Below are 26,408 nucleotides of genomic sequence, written 5' to 3'. Positions count from 1 at the left end.
TTCAAAAGCTGAATAAATATTATCTTCATACTATCTACAGTTTTATTTACAAAATGGAGACCTAATAAACAAGCTGCCTTACCAGGACTGAGTATAGGGGTTAGCTTATGGAAAACAATTATAATTTATTAAAAATATTTAAAAATTGATTCATAATAAAGTATAATAAATATATTAGTGTTATGAAAATAAATAATTATAAGTCATATTAAAAAACTCTTCAAAACTGCAATACAACTGATTAAGTCACATGAAATGGAAAGGTTAGAAGATAAACACCCGACTAAAAGGAATTAGCTCTAGCCTTTGTTTCTGATTACTTGACATTTCCTATGACTTCATTTGTGTACCCTGACTCACAGAGTATCTTAGTGTTGTTGAAGGGTCTTTGCATGAATGGATCAATGTGCAGATTAATTACCTACACAAGAGAGAAAAATAGATTACTGTGCACATGAAATAAAATTATATTGCCATATGTTATGTATCTGGATTGAAATTTCTTGCTCATGCACAGAGCAAGTGAGCAGCACCTACTGAGTGGTAAAACTGTATTCCTGTTGATACCTAATGGTCACTGTCTGCGGGAAGTTGATTCCCGTGACTCACACACTGACTGTGTTAGTCTGCAAGATGTTCAAAGATGCAGTGATTCCCTATACACAAAATTATTTGGAAAAGTTTAGCTTAAAGAGTAGGAGAAAGAAAGAGATTTAACAAAGACAATAAAAATATCAGGGAATTTTTATATATTCTCTCTACTTCAACTTTGTTAGTGAAATAATAAATTGTACATATTCATTGTAAGGATGCATCCTAAAGATAAGCATTTTAATTTCTGCATAAACAATACACATAAAATTTGTCACAAATAGAACTATAATTTAGAGTAGCAATTAAAATTCATTAACATTTTTGATTGTTTTTTAGCCTTTTTTCATACTAATTAATGTAACACAAAATGAGATTTTTAAGCTTTAGTTAATTTGTTTTGCTCATGCTGAAGTAGTTGTGCAAGCCCCTTATTTCATAAAAGTGTGAGAGGGAAGTAAATTGAGGAAACAGTAACATTAAAAGTAACCCCCTTGAATAGCATATTAAACATTTTTGATTAGATACTTGGATCATCTAACTGTCAATATAAAACTGTCTGAAGAGGTCACATTATATATACTAAGACTCTTAAGTGCCTTTTTTTTTGCCCCCTTTTTTTTTTTTTCTTCCTTCTTTTTCTTTCTAAACTTAATGTGCTAGACCACTTATTAACCCAGGGGACTGTTTCTGTATGGAAACTATCTGTTTCCTCTAGTTTCATTTCCTAATGCTATATTTAGTGATAAAAACTGTGAACTTTTTTTTATAGCTGGTTACAATTCTTTCAATCTTTCTGGCAATCCTCAACAGTTATCCAGACTAGCTTTGTATGGTCAGAGACTTCTTTGAGATTGTTGTTGAGAAATAAGTAGTGTGTAAGAAAAAGAGATTTAAAACTCTGTTTGTTTGATAGCTGTTTTGCACATTTTTTTTCCTGCTTTTTAGTACTGGGATGATCAGTTTTAACCTGAAATTTTTTTTTATTTTTATTTTTTTAGCTTCTATACAAAGTAGAACTACAGTTTATGTAGTGAGTAGGGTGTTGGGCCAGTGGTTACCTGTAATCATGGAGCAAATTTAGGACTATCATTGATAAATACACGGGTCAACCAAGCATCAGCTTCATACTGTGCCTTCTGACTATATTGTGCAAATATGGGGGGGACAGAAATGGTATGAACAGTCAGATAACATTAACAGAAACTCACATGGCATTACAAGATGTGTAAGCAGAGGAAAACTGAAGCTATGCTGTGTACTTGATCTGCTGCTCTAATCTTTACAAAAGGGAGGTATTATAACTAGAAAGGATAACTTCATAGTTTCCATCTTGTATTAAAAGCTACAGGTTTAGCTTTAAAGGAGGCAAAAAGGTCAAATCTTCAGTATTATTGTATTTCTGGTTTGGTATTGCAATATAAAACGGCTTTTATTTTCTATGGCAATCTGTTGTGAAGTTGAGGATTTTGGAACTGCTCAATGCCATGTGATAGAACTATTAAGACATGTAGATTTCTGTTTATATGACAACAAACACAAAAATTGCATGGGGAAAAGAGGGAGTTTATCAAACAGTTGAACTATAATACTTTGAACAGAAAGATCAATATACACTTAATCCTCTTACAGTGTGAAGGGATTTTTCCAAGCACAGCAAAGTGTTAGTTTCTTACAACTTATATTATACTTACACATTTTCATATCATGTTCTGTTTTCATGTTCTCCAAGCTATTCCTGAGTTGTCTAATTTATTGTCTCAAGTTATTCACGTAAGAGACCATACAAAGATTTAATTTTAAAATGACAGCTTTGTGGGACATGATGACAAGAATGATACTTATTCTTCAATAAAGGGATATTTTTTAAATGTATATTATTTTATTTCACCTTTTATTTATTAAATAGTTTATTAGTCTGTAAAGTAGAGATGATATGAAGTGACAAAATTAAATATAACGTAAAAATAAATGGAAGATAAATATTATGCATCCTTGTATGCTCTTCTAGCTAATATAAAAGTCTTCTAGAAGAATGGTATACTTTGAGAGATATGAAATATATTATTTAGATAAAATTACCCCCCAAATCATGTTACAAATAAGTACCAAAAGTTTGAAAATTTTAAGTATTGTTTTGAAGATACTTATATTTTTAATTATACTTTTTTAGCCAGTTACTGCGTTTTTTGCAAGGATGAGAGTTTTAGTCTGTACCACTGAAGATAATGCAAGTTTAATCATCAATTTCAAAATAAATAAATCACAGTCAAGTCATTATCTAGATACTTAGATTTTAATCTCATTATAGAAACAAAAACAATGTTCTCAAGCTTCTTCTTCTTTCAATATGTTCCCATCTCTATTTGTATCGATCTTATATAGCTGAATTAATGTTTACACACTGTAATGTTCGTGTAATTGAAGTGTCCAGTCATAGACACTAACCCTCTGCTTACTTTTTCTGCAGAACTATTTATATTAAGCTAGAATTATTTACAAAAGATGCTGCATGTTTTGTTTGTTTGTTTCTTTTTAATGCCAAGCTTACATGTGTTATTCCATTTTTTTAGGCTGCCTGGAGCTGAAAGAGGACACTATTGAAAATCTTCTGGCAGCTGCCTGCCTCCTCCAACTCCCCCAGGTAGTAGAGGTTTGCTGCCATTTTCTAATGAAGCTTTTGCACCCATCCAACTGTTTGGGAATACGAGCATTTGCTGATGCACAAGGATGCACAGAGCTAATGAAGGTGGCTCACAACTACACAATGGTAAGGAAGTTTTAGAAAGCTTGAATTATGATCATATGAATCCTCTATATATTTTCTAAGTAAAATTATCTTGCTAATTTTGAACTTGGAATCCTTCTGTATTTTATATTACAAGTGGCTGTTTTGAAACCATAGGAATGGTAATTCCTCTCAACTTCCTTGAAGGTATGAGAATTCACTTTCTGTAAGGTCCTGCTGAGTGAGAACAGTATATGCCTTAATTAAATGCATATTAATTGCATATTTATATTAAATGCATATTTATATTAAATGCATATTCAAATACAGTTGATAGCAGCAACACTATGTATAAGTCCTTAGAATACTTTTTATTTATTTATTTATTTATTAATCATCATTTTGCTTTAGGGAAGCTTTGTAATTTTTTGTACATCAGTGCAATATCAAGAGAAGTTTTTGTTTGTTTGTTTTTTCCCTCAAACATTATCCCACCTTTCATTCATCACTGAAGTAGATTAAGACACAATGGACATGAAATGAATGAGCAGAAGTTAAATGATGGATGTTGTCCTGACAGCATTTTATTTTTTTTCCAATTGCACCTAAGAGAACTGTATGACATAAATATTAGAAATTAGCCAGAATCAATGAAGCAAAAATACGGTACTTATTCAGAAGCTAAATCATATCTGTAGCCATTTAATTCTGCAGAGTTTGACAAAATTAAAAACATTTGGCTCATGAAATTAAGCTTCATAAAGAGTAGATTACTTATCATTTCTGAGAAATAATGGTCCCTTAAGGTCTAGTTAGAAATTGTTACTGAAGTAATACAGAAGGTTTCAGTAAATCTTCTTGGCTTGTCCAGCAGTTACATCGTTATTTTATTTATTCTTTTGAGTAACTAATACCATATTCTAGTTCATGGGTTTAACTGTGTTTTTCTTACCACTACAGCTGAGATATTTATATCCATCTAACACACATGGAGCTTGGTCTGTGGCTGGTTTTAATTTTATCTGTCTTCAGACATATAAAGCTAGTCTTCTGAGCCAAAGCTAGAGTGTTTGATGTTCTTCTGTTCATGGAGAGAAATAAGCTGTCAGAGCAGAATTCATCTGAGCTATTTTAGAGTGAGATTGTGTTAAAAAGTAAGCAGGTGTGGGTCTGTAAGAATAAATTAAACCTTTTTATCATTTTTTTTTTCAGTAGATGTAGTGTATTATTTTTGTGTGTTTGTCTTTGTTTTGGAACATAAGCAATATAATGAGGAATGACATAAACAACAAACTAACAGGAATAAAATAAATTTCCAAAAGATCTTATGATTATTTAAAACACCTTATTGAAAGATTTTTGGGGTGAATTAAATTACTTATTGTAGTACCTTTGAAGACTTGTGACTGAAACAGCTGGTGGATCACAAAGATCTATGCCTATATCTAAGATACAAGGTATATTATATAGTAAATTATAGGTTCCAATGCTCGGATATAAAATCTGAATTATGTGCAATGGGAAAATTGTCAACAAATGATAGTAGATCAAAAAGGAAGTCAGTTGTATTTAATATGCAAATTCTGATGTAGTTAGAATTAATCTTGCAAGCACGCATGATAGTTACACTTTTATATTTTCAGGAAAGACAAATAATCACATCTATTCAATTATAGTATTAAAAAAATAAAAATAAAAATAAAATACCTTTATGTTATTCAACTCTGGACCTGGTGAAAAGATAATCATAAAAGTCTAATTCATAGGGCATGATATTTTCATGGGAACAGTGTTATTGAATTTAGGTGTGACGCAGCTCACATCTACTTGATTTACTCGTTTCTGACAAATGTTGTGGATGAGCAATTCAGAATGGGGCTAGTGCCTTACCTATCTCTCTTGACTACAGCACTAGAGACTAGGTTGAATCTACGTAACAGAAGAGGGATTACTTCTTCCCCACATATATAACCAAGAAAAATTGCCAGAGTACAGGCTAGATATCCTGGGAGAGGTGGGTGGAAGAACAGTGAGCAGGAGACTTTGTGACATGAAGAAAGGGTAGGAAAGTGCTGATCAGAGCAAAGAAGCTGATGCATATTCTCTGAAGTGACAAAAACCATTATTTTTCCTGCAGGCTCCAAGGAAACAGTATGAACTGTAATGAGAATGAACTTACCTATGGCAAGTATGGCAAGGGCAGGGTTGTTAAAAAAACTATTTCTCCTTCTGTCTTAAGCAGCCAATTTGAGGAGAAGCCTTTCTTAAAAAGGATAATGAAATTCTTGTTTTTAAAAAAAGCTCTCATGCTTTAATGAGGATTTAAAGACCCTTTCTTTTCAGGGTGCTTTCTTTAAGAGTTGCAAGTGATGTACCTCAAATGTTGGCTGTGTGACAACTCCTTATCTTCCGTGGTATCATTGCAAAAGCTCGTATGTTGTGAATAGGAAATAATGGCAGTCCCTTAGCTCTGACATACTGTGTAGTAGTTTGCCTGTAGAAATTTATTTTTCTGTGAGAGCTATATAAAATAAATAGTTTAAGTATGAAGGCAGAATAATGGATTAATAAATGCAGCATTCAAATTTTGTGTCTTTCTGCTTTGTAAGGATATTTTTATCCCCCTCCCCCCCAAAAATGTGAACCATGGAAAACAGGTGAAGTGAATTTTCTTTAACTAATTGTCTAAAATATTTACTTACATTTTTCACATAAATAGTGGAAGTGTCAGAAAATTAGTCTCTCTGATATATGAAAAGCACCTATAGGAAGAAAATTTTTGAGAAGAAAAAACAACAACAACTTTGACAGCATTTGAGGGAACTCTAAAGGAATTTAAAAAGTGAAATAATATAATGATTTCTTCCTACATTTTTTTCAGTCTTTGGAAATATTGGGTTTCTTTTCTAGATGTTCAGCATCAAAGTATTTTAAAAATACATATGTTCAATTGATAAGAATTTATAGCTGACTGTCTGAGTAGCCAGTTCTACAATGCTAGTTTTCAAAAACAAGCTTTTTTTTTTTTTTAAGAGTACAAATAACAAGGCTAAGAGGAGTAGATATGCATGCCCCCGAAGTAGAGAAAAAAATGAAGATAATGACTGAGATTATGTAGTTTTTGTCTTGTTCTTTACATTTACAAAAAATATCTACTCTACAATAAGCACATGAAATTTTTTTGACCCCTTCTGTCTATTAAATATTATAGCCAATAATTGTCAAATAATATATATATGTATTGTACTAACCATATTGTTATCACAGAATCACAGAATTGTCTAGGTTGGAAGAGACCTGAAGATCATCAAGTCTAACCTCTGACCTAACACTAACAAGCCCTCCACTAAATCGTATCACTAAGTTCAACATCTAAATGTCTTTTAAAGACCTCCCGGGATGGTGACTCCACCACTTCCCTTGACAGCCCATTCCAATGCCTCACAACCCACTCGGTAAAGTTTGTCCTAATATCAAACCTAAAACACCCCTGGTGCAACTTTAGCCCATTCCTCCTCATCCTGTCACCAGGCACATGGGAGAACAGACCAACCCCCACCTCGCTACAGCCTCCTTTAATGTACTTACAGAGAGCGATAAGGTCGCCCCTGCTATAAGAGAAATACAGTTAGAACTGACCACGAATATTAGTTCTGTGCCATGAAGTTTTCTGAGATAAAGACTCAAATAGCAAAAACTTTACACTGACTGTGAAAGTGGGGAACAAGACAAAGTTTTTCACATTGGCTTTCAGAAAACAATTTTTAGACATAATATATGCTATAGAATAAGCAATGATTTTGAGGTATACTTCAAGTGAAGGCTTAATCAGCGTTTTGGGGATATCCAAGACATGAACAGTTTAATGTTGAGCGGTTGTTTCTTCCAAGGAGTTAATGCTATATCAGCAGATACCAGAAATCAGATGTGGTATGAGCTGTGAGAGTAATTGCAGTTGCAATGTTTAATTTCTTCATAGATTCAGTGCTGCAATGATTAAAAATGTTTCTTACCTCATTGGAAGTCTTCAAAGGGAAAATATATATATATATATATATGTCTATTTGAAAATGTCAGTTCTTGGAAGAGAAAACGATCAGACAGAAGTTCTGAAAAGAAGAAAGAATTTGGAAAGAGGATAAAAAATCTCCCCTTTCTCCAACTTTGGTAAATCTTAAATTTTGGTAAATCTTTTGGTAAATATTTGGTTAATCTTTTTAAATTGGTAAAATTAGGGAAGCTAGACAGTTTGGAAAAGTAACTCTGAAAAGTGAATCTTAACGCACAAGTTAGCACTTAAAAGTGAAAAACTGCTTAACACATTACTTCTCTTTTTTTTATTATTTATTTTTTTGTTTTCTTCTAAAAAACTGGCAAACCAGGCTTCTTTGGTAAATCTTGTCAGGAACAGGAAAGAAATCTTAAAGGAAATTACTTAAGGAGAACGTTTTCTGAAAATACAAAATACTTCCTTCAAGTTGTATTTTTGTTTTTGCAAAAGTTTTCTTTCCTATATCTTCCAAATGAAAAGTTTTACTTCCCTACTGCCCCAAATTAATTCTGAGCTAATTAAATTATAGCAGTGTTTTTGAACGTTATCTGTCATATTTAATTTGTCCAATTCTGAATATATGGCCCGTGTAACACAAGGCACAAGATTCTAATGATTGTAAAATGTTCATGATGGTCTAATTCATTTCCTTGGCTTATTTTTGTTGCTTCTGAGTTATGCCATTAAAGTTTCAGAGACAAAACCAACAGATTAGATTTCGGGCATTGGAATGGGTTGCCCAGGGAGGTGGTGGAGTCCCTTGGGGTGTTCAAAGAAAGGTTGGACGTGGTGCTTAGGGACATGATTTAGTGGGTGACATTGGTGGTAGGGGGATGGTTGGACCAGATTGTCTTGGAGGTCTTTTCCAACCTTAATGTTTCTATGATTCTGTGTTACACTGATCAGAGGCTAGAGCCTGAGCTGGAAAAGGTTGTGTGGAACATGTGGAACAATGTAGATTAGGCTGCAATTTGCATGGTCCTGCATTTTTGCCTCCTAACCTAACCTATAGAAGTATCCTAAAAGAAAGCTGGAGAGGGACGCTGTCAGGGAGTGTAGCGATGGAACTAGGAATAATGGCTTTGAACAAATGGAGAGGAGATTGAAATTGGATGTGATGTGAGGAAGAAATTCTTCACTCAGCACAAAGCGCACATGGGAATTAGGGCTGCAGATGTCCCTTGCTTCTGTTCTTTTCTGTAAAGAATAGAATGAAATTACCTAAAAAACAGTGTTAACAAAACCAGAGCACAGGGTGGGAGGTGCAGGGCAGTCCCTGTGGCCGAGGGGCAGCCTTTCTTCCTGGCAAGCCAAATGGCTTGGGGGAGCCAGCCCCAGAAAAGGGGCCCTCAGCCCCCCAACCCTCCTCCTTCTTCCATGTGAGGGCATCTTCCAGGTCGCTCCCACCACAGCTGCCTTTGGCCACATGTGGGCCACTCCATCGCAGAGGCTTGCTGCGGTCACAGTGGCCACCACTGCCCCGCCTTTGCTCCGGACCCTATAAAACAGGACCCCTGCAGCTGGCCCACCATTTGTTCAGTGACTAGGTCCTCTGACGGCCAGCATACACAGCAGGAAGGAGACTAGAAGCAGCAAAGCAAGAAGCAGCCCTGCTTGGTATGCGAGGACAGCAATGCAGTCCAAAGAAGCACCAAGAAGGAATGCAGCTAACAAGAAGGAGACAGGTCTATGAAACAGGTACAGGTCTATGAAACCTGATGACATGAATCCTATTGCTGGTTGCTAAAGAGAATAGGTTGGCGCCTGCCTCTCCACTCCCCATCATGAGGAAGCTGTAGATCATGATGAGATCTCCCCTCAGCCTCCTCTTTTCCAGGCTGAACAGTCCAAGTGACCTCAGCCGCTCCTCATAACGTCTTCACCTTTAGGCCCTTCACCATTTTAGTAGCCAAGGAAAGGTTGGATGAGGTGCGTAGGGACATTGTTTAGTGGGTGACATTGGTAGTAGGGTGATGGTTGGACCAGATGATCTCAAAAGTCTTTTCCAACCTTGATGTTTCTGTGATTCTGTGATTCAAGTTAAATTTAATCTTAGAATAATCTTGCTTCTTATTTTCACTTTGGTAAAATTAAATATTAACTGATTCCTAAAATAAGGCATTCGCTATAGCACTTAGTTACTCATTTAAGGTTCCTGAACCTTAGGATAACTCCCTGTTTCTATTTCATTCTCAACCAACATTTTATGGCTTTCATTCACCACTAAGTTTTGATTAGAAAGTCGTTCTTTATCACAGTTGACTTTACAACAGTATTTTAATGAAAATAAATAAAATGAATAAATGAATATATGAAAACGATCAGCTTCATTTAATCTCCATAAATGGTTTAATGATTTTTCAAAATAAATTTTCCTTGCCTAATATCAGACTTGATATTTAATAAGTTCTAAATTACACTGTTTTGTTTATATATATATGTGTGTGTGTATATATATATATATATACACAGCTTGCTTTGTGCTTTCACATAATACTTTGTGAGGGCAAGATAGAGCCAGGGAAATCTCTTCATATTGAAGAAGAAAGAGCTGCTAAAGCTCCCTACCACTAGAGAATTCTGTAGATTTCAGGAGATAAGTCATTTCTATTACATGATTTTTTGTCACATTAGATACAAAATCAGATCCCCTCAACAATGAAATCTGGGGAATCCATGACTAAAAGTTTTTATTTGCATAGTTGACACAGTATTTTCAGACTTAATTCAAATCTAACAAACTTTTTTTTTTTCCAAATGCAAAGAGCCAATGCTGAGATGGAGAAATCTCTTAATGGAAGTAAAATTCATTAAGTGTATAGTTATATATTCCTTTTCATGAGTGTAATAGTTCTGTAATATCTCTGATATTTACTGAGATATTCAGTCTTCAGTATCAAGTATCAAATTGTCCTTTTGAAAAGTGAGATATAAGTGAAGAAAAAATGTGTGCATGGAGATGGGAGGCAGGGAGGGGACAAAGGAAGAGAAGAAAAGTAGTAAGAGAAAACCAAGAGAAAAATTGAAAAATCCTTAGAAAATACACTTGCCAAATACCAAGTCATGATGGTAGTGGGGGAGGAGAGGAAGGTAGATTTCATAAAAAGTTAGTGTACAATGAAACTTGGAGACTTCTATCTTTGCATTATATCTGTTTTATTTGTAAGTGCACCTTGTATAGCAATATTTTAAGGTAAAGCATTTGAAGCAAGAACTTAAAAATAAGTGGAAAAAAATGTGTGGTCTCATTGGTATCAGATTTACTGTGGGCTGTTTTATTTTCGAGGTGTGAAATTGCCCTACCATTTTTAAATGAATCTGCTAAATGGCAGCACAAATATCCATGTCTCTCTTGATTTAAGACTTCTGTACTTAATGACAATCTGTGGGTTTTTTTTTGTTTTTTTTTTTTTTTTTTCACTAGCGCGTCACTTTCGATAAGTTTTCAATCGGCAAAGCCATATGTCTTATAACTTTCATTTCCTAATTTGTTATTGGAGTTACATGATAGTAGAGTGACCTGCATGTGTGATGCCTTTTTAAAGAAACAAAAGAGTAAAATGGAAATGAGCTAAAGCAACTACAGTCTTCTAGTGAACAGCTACTTCTTCAGAACAGCTACTTTTCTGCATTAATAGATCTAGGAAGAGGAAAAGGTTATAATAGACCGTGCCAGTTTAATAAACTGTGGCCTGATGCTGTTCCTTCTTATAACAACTACTTTTCTATGTCAGTAAATACTGAGAGATGAAAAGTATGTCATATTATTCCATAATAGATAATTACAGTTTGGTCTTACAGCATAGGAAATTCTTAAAAAAATTATTCGTATTCAGTGAAGTTTTGAATTCAGCTGTAGCTTGCTCTGTCTCCCACAGTGAAGAGCATGGTTCTGCTTGTGTTGTGACATATAGATAATACTTAGAAATTTTGATTTTGACGGTCCAAGTTATGCTACCATTTTCTACATCTTAAAATCATGCCATTTGACTGAAGTCTGAAGTTTCAAATGGAAAATGTTGAAGTTTCGAATGGAAAAGTTGTAACTTTACAGGTATAACTTTTCAATCTGACATTACTTTACTTGTCAGGAAAAGTTATTTAAATTCCAGTGATCATTTTGCATCTTGAAACTTCAATTTGAATAGTGAGATGATACTTTTTTCCATGTTTTTATTTTGCTATATTCCAAGATGAATCACTAAACATAAACTTGCAGAATCTTCAAATTACTCTGAGGCTCTGAGTAGGAGGACAACCAAAAGTAAAAATTCCATGAGTAGAAGAATGTATTTAAATAAAGTGATTGATGTGTCTGTAACCCTGTCAGAATGTTAAAATTAAAAAGCACCCTAACATATGTTACAGTTCCAAGCCTGGAAGATGCAGAGTGTTTACAAGTGCCTGTGAATGAATTAGATGCAGGAGGTGTTTAGTCTCTCTTAGCTACAGTTCTGTGCTTCACACCACAAGGGTCATTAATATCAGCACAGCAAAACATTATTCAAACTTAATTATAAGCATGTAAGTAATCAGTGACATATACTCACTTTATAAAGACCCTTAGCTAACTGAGATTTCTAATTATATTGCAGACAGAGCAACAATTTCATTTATGTAAAGTGTCTGCCATATGCAAATTCTTTTAATGATCTTTTATGGGAAAGAATTTCAATGATTTTATTATTAGTTGTTTAGCTGCCCGGCCGGCAGCTAAACACCACACAGCCGTTGGCTCACCCTCTTCCCTCCCACTCTGGGACTGGGGAGAGAAATGGGAAAGTGAAGCCTGTGAGTTGAGATAAAGACAGTTTATTTGGACAGAAAATGAAATAATAATAATAATATGTACAAAACAAGTGATGCACAATACAATTGCCCACCACCCGCTGACCGCTGACCAGCCTATCCCGAGCAGCCACCCCTATATACCTATATATTGTTTAGCATGATGTCAGATTGTATGGAATACCCTTTTGGCCAGTTTGGGTCAGCTGTCCTGGGTCTGTCCCCTCCCAGCTCCTGCTGCACCCCCAGCCTGCCCATTGGCAGGACAGAGCAAGAAGCTGAAATGTCCTTGGCTTGGTGTAAGCACTGCTCTGCAACAATTAAAACATCAGCGTGTTATCAGCACTCTTCTCATCCTAATTTAAAACATAGCACCCTACCAGCTACTAGAAGGAAAATTATCTCTATCCTAACTGAAACCAGGACATTAGTTATATTTATTATGAAACCCACAGAATTTCACAGCTAAACCGTGGTGGGATGTGGGGGGCAGGGACTGGTATGTAAAGCCTTTCCTATCCATTTCCACTTACAGCAGCTCATCTCGAAGCATATTGAAATGTTGTAACAATGCTTCATATTCAAAATAAGATGTAATAAATGTAATTTTGGATATTGATACATGGTAATGACAATCATTAATGACTTACGGTTGTACTTTTAGTGGTGTATTTCAGTGTTAATATGTTTATACCTGTTATCAGATAACAAGTGAGGCAAGCAAACTGTCTACTACTGTAATTTAATTAGTTCTTTAACGTATGCTTTTTAACGTAATTTATACACAGGGTCATCGATTGACTTTCTACTATTTAAGAAATACCAGTTAGACACTGACCAAATAACTTTGTTGTGTTTGTGTCATAGTTTGTTTTGACAACTTTGACGACATTGGTGAGATACAGATAAGACAGTAAGAGGAGTGGAAAACTGGACTTCCAAGCTCAGATAGCTGTGATCTGTATAAAGTCCATCTGGCAACCAGTGATGTTCCTCCACTTCTGGGTCCAATACAGTTTGTCATCTTCATTAATGACCTAGATGATAGCATAGAGTGCTCCTTCAGCAAGTTTGCAGATGCCACCAAAATATGGTGTGGAGAGCATATGTTTGGGCAGCTGTTTAGAAGGACCTGGACAGCCTGGAGAAATGGGGCTGATAGGAACCTCCTGAAGTTCAGCAAAGGGAAGTGCAAAGTCCTGCAACCTGGAGAAAAAGAACCCTGCACCAGTGCAGTTTGGGGAGCAGCTGTTTAGGATGCTGCTCTGCAGAAAAGGATCTGGGGGTCCTTGTTGATAACAAAGTTAATGTGAGCCAGGAATATACAATGTCAGCAAGGAATGACAAGAGTGTCCTGGAATATATTAGGAGAGCAAGTTGAAGGAGGTGATCTTTCTCCTCTGTAGGGAACCTGTGAGACCACATAGGAAGTGCTGTGTATGGTTTTGAGTTCTTGTATTGACAAGAAGGACATTGATACACTTGAGTGAATCCAGCAAAGGTCACCCAGCTGGTTGGGTCTGGAGCATGCAGCATGCTAGTTTAAGACTGAGGGAGATGGGCCCATTCAACCTAGATAGAGAGCTAAGGGAGACCTTACTGTTCTATACATCCACCTAGTTGGAGGATATAGAGTGCCCAGCTTTGTTGGAGGTGCAGCATTACAGGATGGGACACAGAAGTTGGAATATAGAAAATTCTGATTAGATACTATGTTTGTTGTTATGATTTTTATTATTATTTAATCATGCAGGTATTTAAATACCAGAAGAGCAACAACTAATGCAGTTTGTGCAGCCCATCCTATATATTAAAGACTTGACCGCAAATGTCTCTGGGTAATCTGACCTAGTTAGACAAATGAAGAGTTTGACTAGATGACCTTCAGAGGTTGTTTCCCACCTAAACTATTCTTTGAGTGTATTAAATATATTACTTGTACACTTCCAGTGGTCTTAGATCCGCGTTGTCTATCCAGGAATGACATGGAACAGAAATTCAGATACTTTAAATCAAATATTATTTTATTTTATTTAGCACTGTGCAGCAGATGGGATTATCAGAGCTAACATTTAATTGACTTTTATTAGAAACAACCTATTGGTAAAATGCTAGCAACGAGTTAGCAGTAACAGTGAAATTTTAAAGCATTCTACGATTTTGTGTTTCTTATGCTGTCAGGCAGACATTTCCAAAATATATTGTTGTACATAATGTCCTACTTGCACTGCAAACAGTAAATGTAAATCTGCAAGATGAACTGTGCAGGCTGTGTTCAAACTTTAAGGCACCTTATCTGTAAGGTTTGTTTTGCTTTCGTTTTAAGGATAGTGTTCACAGAAAACTAGTGGGACTCCAGACAGCCATATAAATTTTAGTTAATTTGTTTTATTTTTTAATGTATTTATTTTATTTTATTGCCTCTTTAAAAGCCCTAATCAAACATTTATCCAGCCACCTAGGAGGATATTGTGGTAGAGTACAATGTGGAGGGAATTGTGGAAAAGATTGTCACACACTGGGAGGTAACATTGTTACTCACACTGCTGAATATGTCTTTGTCTAATAATGCTCTTAACAGAGCAAAAATATGAATAGATTTCATGAAAATACATTAAGAAAAAAAACTTTAAAATAGAACATTTCTATCCATAGCAAGTTTATTTTACTTTGTTTTCTTCATTTATTTTACTTTATATTTTATTTGTTATTTTATTTTACTTTTTTGTTCCTTTATTTTATTTAGAAGGAATAGTTTATTGCTTACTCAATTGGAAATATTGCATATAGTGTGGTATTAATTAAGTTTTAGTGTACATTACATGCTGTTTCAAAAGGTATATAGTGCTGTAACAACTGTTTGTTTGTTTTTTTTTTAAGATTTCAGAATGAAGTTTAAATTACATACATGTCCTAAATGATCTTGCGACATGCTGGGTAAATAAAGTCAGTGTTATCTAATTGCAATATAGAATGACTCTATATACTTATGACTAAAATAGACACGTTAATTTACTAAACATATTTTTCAAAGGGAGAGAGGAGTGGAATCAGAGTTTGGAAAGTTGTAATTGTTTATTTTTATGCGTTTGACCTTGTGGATTCTAATCACAAGTTTGGAATATTCTATATGAAGAAGATAATGTATTGCAAAAGGTTATACACACTATATACATCTTAATACAAAACTTTTTATTCCCATACCACTGACAACAGAATTGAGAAGACATGCTAAAACTTTGCTGAATGTAACTGATCACTGGGTCTCCGCTACTGTTTTTAAATTATAATTCTAATTCTTTTCTTACAAATGTCAGGACATTCCTGAAAAAAAAAAATATATATTGTGCATCTTGTACATTTTGAAATATAGACGTGGAAAGTATATTTTTTGAGGTTTACAGTTTCCTCAATTTTATCACTGTAAGCCATCTAGCAACAAGCAAAATTGAAAAAGACTGAAACATAATGCAAACACGGAGTCCCCAAATCCTTCTGATGATCTTACTTTCAACCCAAACATAAAATTTGATCTTTATGTGTTAATAGTATCTTTTTTTTCTTTTTCCTAATTCATGACAATGAACTATTATTGTGACTCTTGCTTACAACTTCTTTTTTCCTCTTCTCTCCTTCCAAAAGAATTTCTAGTTCACAGATCACTTTTCAGCTTTCTGGTATTTTTAAGATGCTTGTTTGAATGTAATAATTGGCACTTAGCACAGTGTGCTGCTTTTTTGTAAGTTCTCCTTAATACAGCTGTAACATGGCACATTACAGTACCACTCCATCAAGACACAGTAGGAGAACAGGAAAGTAAGAGCATTTCAAGAACTAGCATATGGACAACAAGATAATTAACAGGAAATAGAGAAGACAACTGCTGGTAGTAAAATGCTGTGAAATCTACAGGATAATAGTTAAGTAAGTAGTCTGTACTGTATTAATCACAATCTGATGACTTCTTTATCATCAGTAACTGCCTGATGATATCATCTTATGCCTAAATGTCACAAGAAAAGGTTTGTATGGCAGAATTCTGCACTGTTCATTCTAGCTTCTGAATTCTTGACCTGAATCTTCAGCAGCAACAGTGGTATCCTATCATGTTAATACTTAGTACACTTCAGAATGTGTTGTGGTTTGAACTTATGGGTTAAGATAAAGACAGTTTACAAGGTAAAGAAAAAGCCATGCAAGTGAAGTAAAACAAGGAATTCATTCATTCCTTCTCATCAGCAGGCAGGCATTCAGTCACTTCTAGGAAAGCACATAACAGTTTTTCAGGAAGACAGATGCCATCACCCCTTCTACCTTCTTTATCTCAGATTTCATTGCTGAGCATGATGCAATATGGTATGGGATATCCTTTTGACCAGTTCGGGTCAGCTGTTCTGGCTGTGCCCTCCCATCTTGTGCACTCAGCCTCCTTGCTGGCTGGACAGCATAAGAAGCAAAAAAGTCCTTGGCTCTATGCAGACACCGCTCTGCAGCGTTTTATTGGTTTTATCAGTGTGTTATCACCACTGTTTTCATCAAAAATCCAAACGCAGCACATATGAGTCTCTACAAAGAAAACGAACTCCATCCTAGCTAAAATTCTGACAGTGCTACCAGAAATAGAATTTCATGTTCAGGGTGCTGTGGTATCTCTCTTCTTTCTTCAGCGGGTTTGATGATGGTTTGACTGTCAGGTCAGCAGATCTACATCTCCATCTGCCAAGTCAAGAATATTTCAATTTATAAATCCTGCCTCATCTCACTGAACTGTAGGCATAAATAAATTGCTGTTCATAGCGGGTAGCTCAGGGCAAGCAGACTCTTAACCTAAAAAGCATTGGTGGATTCCTAAAATCAGTAAGTGTGGTAGTTGTAGTTCTGTGTGTGCTGACAGATTCAGACTAACAAAGCACTCCAGAAAGAGTGAATCTGGGGGGATTTTCTTGGCATACATTAAAAAAAAAAAAAAAAGAAGAAGAAGACAAGAATCATGACACATAAATTCTGTAGCTGTGAGTTCTAAGCCTTTAAATCTGTAAACTAGTGTAAAATCAAATACCTTACATTTGTGTATGTCTTTGGTAAGACTTGAGGGTATGTCTCTGCATTGGGGATGAACATTGTGTTTGTTTTCACAAAAGGCTATCCAAAAGTGGCTAAGTACAAAAACAAACAACAACCACAATATGACAAAGCTCTAGAATGCACAACTTGTATGCATAGTATAAAATCAGAACTTGAGACCAAAATTCTCTGAAAACATTGCATTGACATTGCAGTTCAGGGTCACCAAGAAAGCATGAGAACAAACTACAGTTGCACTGTCTATGTATTATTCCCGATATTTTAGGATTTAGCAGAAGTCTTCTAGGGTGGAAAAAGACCCACTAGAGCTTCCTGTGGGCATCTTGGACAACAAGGAAGATTGTTTGCACTAATTGGATTGTAGCCTAATTGAAGTACACAGGTAGTGAGAGGGGACAAGGAAAGGGTAATAGAAGTGAAACTAACATATGGAACTCTGACAGATAAAAGAGTGGAAGGGGAGATACAGGAGTGGGATTAAATAGAGAAGTCAGTTTTAGGGATTAAGCTGTGACTGAGAAAGTGAAGAGTCTGAGAGCAGTAGAAATCCGTCTCTAGAAACAATGTGACCAAGACTCTTGACTCCAGTCATTGCTCTGTTTTCTGGAATAGACAGTGACTAGCATTCATAAAATGGCCCATACTAAGAGCTAAGTTATAGCGTTATTTTCACTAAGCATTGATATAAAACATTTAACATTTACAAGATTATCCATTAAGCACAGGAAGGTGTACTGTTGTCAGTCAGGATAAGACTGTGATATGTCTTTCAAAAGCATAAAGACATCCTGAGTTACTGAGATGCTGCTCCTCATTTTAAAGGGTAAGACGTATGCAGTGGTTAGTTTTTGGCTAATAATAGTGAAGAGTGTTGGAGTATTCATTCTGTTCTTTTTTGTCAGTAACATTTTCAGTATAATGCAGGACATACCACTCCTTTCTGTGTTGGCTAGGTTGGGAAGAACTTGAAGTCATACAAAAATAAATACAATAACATCTCAAAAAATGAAACCTCGGTGTGTGTGTGTGGGGAGTGTGTAACAGGATGGACAAAACAACAATATTATCTGCAAGTATTTCTTTCTAACTGGAGCCAGGGAAACAGAAATGTGCATGTTCTTATTTTCTCATCCTATATTTTAAAAATATTCATAGTTAATAAACAGGATTTGGATCTTTCCATCTCACGGGCTTGTTACTCCAGCCTAAGCCTTGGAATTAATGTGAATTCTGGTTCATTAAATGTTTTTTTTTATTCACACTTAGAACATTTCTTATGGTATTGCAATCTTTTAGAGTTTGAACTGTTGTCATAGGAGCATCCTGACCTTGCCTTGATCAGGAGTGAATGAATGAGTATAATGAGCTATGGCTGACAATGCAATGCAAACAATGTCAGTGTGATAAGGCTTGATACAGGATATGGGGCAGCAAGCTAGAGAACAAAACGTGAAATCGCTGCAAAGGTGGTTCATGGTGTCATCATGGACTGATTTGATTGGTGGCCTGTGTGACACCTTCCCAGTAAAAGAGATTGGGGCCAGAAGGGAGGGGGAGGAGGATATTGTTGAGCAGGCATTCTGCAGGGAATGGGAGCAAATGTTGCGTTCCCTCCAGGCTCACATTTAGGGCCAGTCTCAGACTGTAACTGTGTGTGGGTGTGTATGTGTGGGAGTGTGAAGTATTTCCTAACATGGCTTATCCGGAGCTCTGGTGTGAAGTATTTCCTAACACAGCTTATGAACTGTGGTTAAATGAACTCTGGTTCATTTATTAAATTGAACTTCGCAGAATCATGGTGTCTGGTGCTCTTTCTCCCTTTCCCTCCTCTCAACAACTGTTCACCATGCATTTTTTCCTACAACAGAGAAATACCACAGTGTCTTATCTTGACTGGAAATGTTCATTGAAATTCCATACCAGAAATAAATAATAATATATATATATTTAGTGATAACATATCGTGGTTTAAAACTGTTACATTTTTAGAACTCATTTAGGTTTAAAGTTGTTAAAAGACTTTGTAATTGATACCTTCAACAAAGGCATCATTGATTGTATTAAAAGTAATTGACTGTATTAAAAGTAATTGTAAATAATCTGAACCATGTACCTTTATTAAAAAAAAAAACAACAACAACAACAACAAAAAAAAACAGAAAGATGCAATTCCATATTTAATAAAAAGCTTATCAACGCACTGGAACAGCTTTCTTCATGCAACCTTTTCAGAAAAAGAAACATTGAATATATACAAAAATGGTAAGATCAACATGTGATCTTTATATGATCAACGTGTAAAATACAAGAAGTGTTATATCTGTACCTAATGAACTGCATAATTTCATTTTTTGCTTCTCCATCTCTTTCACAACATAATGAATTTCTTCCACTTTTCCTCACTTTTTCTCTGCCTCTCTCCTTTCCTTTTCTTTCCTTCTTTCCCTTAAATCTTCCCTTCCAACTTGCCTCCCTTCTTTCTTCCCCTCCTTTTTGGTTTGTCCTCTTTAATATTTCTTCGTACATCCTGTGTAGATGTACATCCTCTTTATCGTTTTCAAGTAGTAACACAATTGTGTTACATAGAGAACATGTAACTGAAGCTTAAAAATGAAGCTGGACAGGCAGAAAATGCAGAAAAAATAGTAAGGATTTCTGGAAATGACTGTGTTAGCTCTACTGTTCATTTATGGTGTTCGTTCATTCCTTCCTCTCCTTTTCTTCTTCTTACAGTATATTTCTTTTGCCTCCATTAATTTCTCAGGGATTATATGAATTCAGTGGTGTTTTTCAAATATTTAGTACAGATGATGGTTTATTTACAGTTTCTTCTGGGCAAGTATTGATCCTCATCATTGTTTGTAATTTGTACACTTAAAATAAATAATATTATAAACAGTTGTATCTCCTGCATTGCCTTTTATAGTTGAACCCTACTACCTTACAGCCTTAACAGTATGTTTAACCTTAACAGCTTAAATACTAAAAATCTCAATGAGTTCAGGCACATACAAGTTGGTATTTTTAAATATCAACTTAGTGAAGATGAAAATAACATATAAATAATTAAAATTACTTGACCAAATCCCATGAAATGATAAAGAATCCATTTTTTAATTCTATTGATCTCACACACTTTCATAACATATATGTGTCGTTATGAAAATTGTCTAATTCTACTAAAACCACATTCACTAAAAAGTCTGTTAATTTCTAAATGTATGTTGAAACTGGTTAGTCTCATCATTTAAAATGTTTCTCAAATATGACCTATTATGCTATAATGCAATGAAAGCAGTAGTTATTTATGTTTTCAAGGGTTTACATTTTCCAGGGAATGGCCATATGCTATCAGTTAAGGAAAGCTGGCAGTCCCCTAGGTAGAGAAGCTGTTTTTCAGCTTGTAATTATAGCCAGTCCTCAATCCATTGTCTGCAGTTTCTTTGTCTTTCTTCATGATCAGGCTTATCAGTTTATGATCCCTTTTATATGTGTCCCCACACTGTTGTGATAACCACTGGATTTGCACCCGAGCAGCAAAAACGATGTTTTCTATCACATAAGATGTGTGACTGCACAATATTCTGCCCAGGGAGACAGAAAAGATAATTAAAAAAAAAAAAAAAGGAAAAAAAAGAAGAAAAGAAGAAAAAAAAGGCAAAAAAAAAAAAAGTCTTTATTTGAGTGATTCATTTGAATCACTTCTAATGCTTCAGAATTGTATATTAATTTCCAAAAGCCCATTTAACTGCTTCTGAATTACTTCAGAAATTAAAACATGCTTTAAAAGCAGTATCAAAGTAGAGTCATTAAAAGAAGTATCTGTTACTTCTTGAAAGGAAATAGCCTTTCTTAATTCTGAGATAATTATTACATCAACTGCTAAAAACTAACTAGAATAGAAAAAAAAAAGCAACACACCAAAACACACAAAAAACCACAACCAAACAAAAAACATCTAATTTAAACACACACAATCTCATTAAAGTCATTAGAGCTATGCAGTTATATACCAGCTGACAATCCAGCACTTCTAAAATCAATCTGTTAAGACTGTTTTAAACTTTTTTGTGTATCATATAATCCTTCATAACTCTTCAGATCTATTATCTTCATTTGCAGCCCCTGGAATTATTTGTTCAAAATGATGCTATATTAACACCATACTTAGCATTAACCTATTTAGGTAGCATTTTGCAGTATTTAACATAATGTTATAACGTGAGTGTCATCTGTAAGGGAAACATTGCCAAAAGCAAGGTGTAAAGAATTACCTGGATATTTCATGGCACTTTTCTGTGGGATTAAAATATTTGGGAAATCTGCCACTTAGCACTGATGGTACTAAAATCAGAACTCATGATGATACTCCATTCCTTTGAAGCATCTGTTAAAAAAGACTCACAGTTGACTCTTATGATTAAATAATTTACTTCAGTAAATACTCAAAATACTAATTCCACCAAAGATTAGGATCAGGATTACTTAGCTGCATTTCATTCTCCATTTTACCAGTATTTTGGAACAACTAAAATATCATAGAATCATAGAATATCCTGAGTTGGAAGTGACCCACAAGGATCATCAAGTCCAACACCTGGTGCCACACAGGTCTACCCAAAAATTCAGACCATGTGACTAAGAGCATAGTCCAAACACTTCTTAAACTGCGACAGGCTTGGTGCCGTGACTACATCCCTGAGGAGCCTGTTCCAGTGCGCTACCACCCTCTCAGTGAAGAACCTCTTCCTGATATCCAGCCTTTACCTCCGCTGTCACAACTTGACACGGTTCCCTCAGGTCCTGTCACTGGTCACTAAAGAGAATAGATCGACACCTGCCCTTCCACTCCCCATTCTGAGGAAGTTGTAGACCGCAATGAGGTCCCCCCGCAGCCTAAACTTTTCCAGGCTGAAGACGGCTAGTGACCGCAGCCTCTCCTCGTGTCTTCCCTTCTAGGCCCTTAGTCATCTTTGTAGCCCTCCTCTGTACACTCTTCAGAAGTTTCACGTCCTTTTTGTACTGTGGTGCCCAGAACTGCACAGAGTACTCAAAGTGATGCCGTACCAATCTATAGTTACTAAACTCTCATTTTTTTGAGATAACCTGGACTAAAAGTTTTAGTGTGCAATAAGAACTGTAAGTTTAGTTTCATATGTAAACCCTAATTTCAAAGGTTTGTGTTTGTTGTCAGTATTTCTATTTTATTCACAGAACTCCCTCTGGTGGATTATTAATGATATGAACATACTTGGTTTATTGTGTAACAGCAACAACAACAACAAAATACAACTCTAGGGTGTAATTTTATGATTTTACTAAAACATTTCAGTTAGCATTTTTTATGTTCTTTAACTTGACAGTGGTTATATATTATTTATCTTGATAATGATTCTCAAAGTACATCTACAAAGTACATCAACATGTATAATGTTGATATCCCCTACCATACAAAGGAGAGTTTATTAAAACAGCAACAACAAAACAACACAGTGCTACTGAACAGTCTAACTCCAGTAACCTGAAAGTAACTGAAATACTGTCTATGTTTAACGTCTGATGAAGGCTGGCCTCAGGTTGATGTTAGAGTCATTCATTCTAGTTAAGGATAACAAAGGTTATGCTTAACTTATGCGTATGCCCACCCTTACCCTGAATTGTTATTTATCAATATCGTTTTCCCATCATACAAGTTTGGTTTATGTTCTTCTCTGATTTGACAGGTTCCTGTCCATGACAATTCTTGTCCAGGATATTATTAAGTGATTCTAAGGTCACTAGAAACCTAAACTCCTAAATTCCACCTAATTATTGTATGGTATTATTATATTGGTTTTGATTCTAGTCAATGCCGTCATTATTTAGATATGTGTGTATATACCTGTATACATATCTACATGTGTAGAACATGTCCTAAGTACATACAAAATGTGAGATGTGGATTTACCAAAGTAAGATCATTTCAGACATATCCAACATTTCTTTAACAAAATAAAAAGATTGAGATTTCTTAGGGGGGAAGAAAAAAGAGGTTGAACAAACTTAATATTTCAGTAAAATATGATGTGTGTTGTCTGGACTTCTTAGCTGCAGAAAATAATACAGGAACAGATAAAGAACTCCATTTTGCCCCTGTATGGTGCTGTAGCAAACAAACAAAAAAAAAAAGGGGGGGGGGGGGGGGGGGGCGGGAACGGGCAGGCTACCTGTGGTTATGCCAGTGGATTTCGGAAATTTTTGTGCAGTTCTCATGACACTATTTTTCCATTTATAAACAGTGCTTGACATTTGTACAGGATGAAGAAGAGATTGCAAGAAAAGAGAAAATGGCTTGCAAATGATTGTCTTAGAGTGCTTGGGCTATTTCAGCATATTAAAAATAAGAGAAGACAATATACTTGATTACAGTGTATCTCCACAGAGGGAAACTACTGTGAACTGAAGAGCTCTTTAATCTAGTTGAGAAATCTTATAAGAGCCAATTCAGTTTAAGCAGATTGGAAATAAGGTTCATTTTTGCATCAGGAAGGGTGCTTAAACACTGGAGTAGACTGGAATAGCTGTAGAGGAAAGTGGTGAATTCTCCATCGTTAGATATTGTCATCTCAAGACTGAATGCATTTGAATAAAATCTAGGCAAAGCAGAAATTATACTCAGTACCAGGGTAATTGGTGAGCTGTGTGTGCAGAATATATTTGATATACAAGAAATTAGATTAATGATCTAACCTATGTTCTTGGCTTTAATTCTAAATATCAGTGACATGATAATTTATTTGTTTCCTTACTACTGCTTGATAGGTATATATATTCCATATAAAAGACTCAATGGAAAAGAAAGCTGCCTGTTTGTTTGTCCCAAGCACTGAATGCTGAGTAATATGGAACTGAATGAGAGGAAGGCCAAATTCTCCTTAACAGGCAACTCAGTAAAGGAAACATGTTGGAGTTCAGGACATCATTAGAGCAATTTTGGTAAACAAGGAATCCACAGTATGAGAGAGGATAGAAGATTTCTTAGCTCAGTAGAAAGCATGTAGTCCCCTGAAACTTAGGGGTAATGGATAAAAGATTTTTTTTTCCTCACAGGATATATGTAGAATTTGTTGTAGCACAGGAGTATGCTGCAGTTCAGTCAACAAGAGGATAGTTATTTTTGGTGTGTTTACTAAGGGAAAGATGTAAGGAATTTAATTCATTGCTCAGTTAATTCTGTAGTCTTTCTTAGTATCTAACCAATCTTTTGAGTCCCTGATGGTCCAGATTTCAGTACCATGAAAATATGAGATTCCTACGTCTTACATGTATGTGGCCTTATGTAGCAATTCATTATATGAAACACAAACTTCTGTATAGATGAATGTAAATTCATATAAATCCATGGTAAGATACTAGCTCTCCAAATAATAAAAGATTGATTTAAAGCATCAGTATTTCTGCAACTGGAGAAAAGATGTTTATACATTAAAACACTCTATATTTAAATTCAATTAATAAATTTATATTTAAATTTATTAATTTACCTGAGATGTAATGGCTTTAGTTGCTGCTTTTATAGTGATAATAATCATAATAGCATTTTCATTTTCACTAATAAATGAACTGGAAGGTTCATTTAAAGGTAAAATAAAAAGTATATTTATAAAAGTAGTGCTGTTGGTTTGGTCTAAAAATTGCAAAGCCTGAAACCCCTTTTTTTCTTGCATACTTACTAATCTCTCTTTCCATCCACAAATACAGAAACATGTAAACTATGCAAAATATGCAGCATCATTTAAACAGAGCTGCAGAATTCAGATGACAAAGCTAGCTTATTATTAATTTGATAGAAATAATTATTATTCTTTTTTGTGACTGTCTTTTATTGATGGCTTTAGAATATCCAGAACTGAAAGCTACCATAGACAATGATACAATATTAAATCCATCACATTTAGTGTGACTTCTGATATGTTTAAATAAAAACATAATAAATCCATACAGCATGCAATTTTCATTTAATTGCAAACATAATTGTCAGTAATTAATGGTGTTCTCCTAGTAAAATATTAGGCATCTGATGAATTGATATTTACCAGTGCAAACTTCATATACACCCTTTAAAAATCAGAGTATACATGTAGTGAAAGTTAGCTTGCATGACTCTGTTACAGTGATAGTAACTGCCTAGTCTAACCTTGCTGTCCAGTGTTTGTCATGCTCTTTTCTATTTTTTTTCTTTACCTGCAAAAAAAAAATCAATAAAAATAATTTACCTGCTTGTAAGAACAAATATAGGGAATTGATTTTTGCTGTTTTGTTGTTGTTGTTTTTGTTTTGTTTTGTTGGTTTGTCTGTTTGAAAAGGCACTTACATGTGATGTTTAAAATTCCTGTATTACAAAATCAAGTATGCCAGTATCAAAGCTGCATGGCCAACCTGAATTTGGAATCTCTGCACAGATGCATTATGATTCAATCTTTAATTATGGAATAATACGTCATATTTTCTATGGAGTAGAAAGTAGAAGTAGTTGTTTTTTTTTTTTTGTTTTGTTTTGGTTTGTTTTGTTTTGTTTTTGTTTTTGTTTTTCCCCTATATACAAGATAAATAGAGGCAGTTTTGGGTAGCAAATCCAATTCTTAATGTGCAATTCGTACGTATGTAGTGGTTATGGAAACTGATTACTGCCTTTATTTAAATATGCTACTTTTTATCATATTTCTGTGTAAAGATAAATAATTTAAGGTATAGTTTTTCTACAAAAGTTTACTAAAATAATATTTTTTGCTTTATAATTATCTACATTGAAGTCATTACATTGAAGTCATTAACATCTTAAATAGAAGTTAAGCAGAAGTCATTACATCTAAAAACTTGTATTTTGGTATACTTGAATTATTAGTGTTGTAAGCAATGTTTAAGCAATTGGAGAAAAAAAAAAAAAGATTTTTTGGAAACTAATAGCTGTCTTTTTTACCTTTAATTCTCAATGTTTCTTTTTCTGATCTATTCAATGGAGGAAATAAGCTCCAATGCGAGTTCTGAAGACAAAATTTGGTGACTCATACATGTCTGAATGCTATACTGCACTGCAGAAAAATCATTTAGAGAAATTATTAACTTTGTTTCTAATACTTGATTAGATTGGAGTAAATGTTGCTTGGAGAACTATATTTCACAAGA

General features: G+C 34.8%; 1 protein-coding gene across 1 annotated transcript in view; it reads left to right on the top strand.

Moving 5' to 3' along the window:
• KLHL1 (kelch like family member 1) overlaps positions 1–26,408 on the top strand; it is a 249,487-nt gene that overhangs the window by 106,708 nt on the left and 116,371 nt on the right. The window contains exon 4 of the mRNA XM_068675942.1: positions 3,165–3,361. Within this exon, the coding sequence (XP_068532043.1) occupies positions 3,165–3,361 (197 nt within the window). The remainder of the gene's footprint in view (positions 1–3,164; positions 3,362–26,408) is intronic.

The sequence above is a fragment of the Anas acuta genome, chromosome 1, assembly GCF_963932015.1.
Source record: "Anas acuta chromosome 1, bAnaAcu1.1, whole genome shotgun sequence".
NCBI lineage: Eukaryota > Metazoa > Chordata > Aves > Anseriformes > Anatidae > Anas > Anas acuta.
This window is presented reverse-complemented; position numbering and strand designations above follow the sequence as displayed.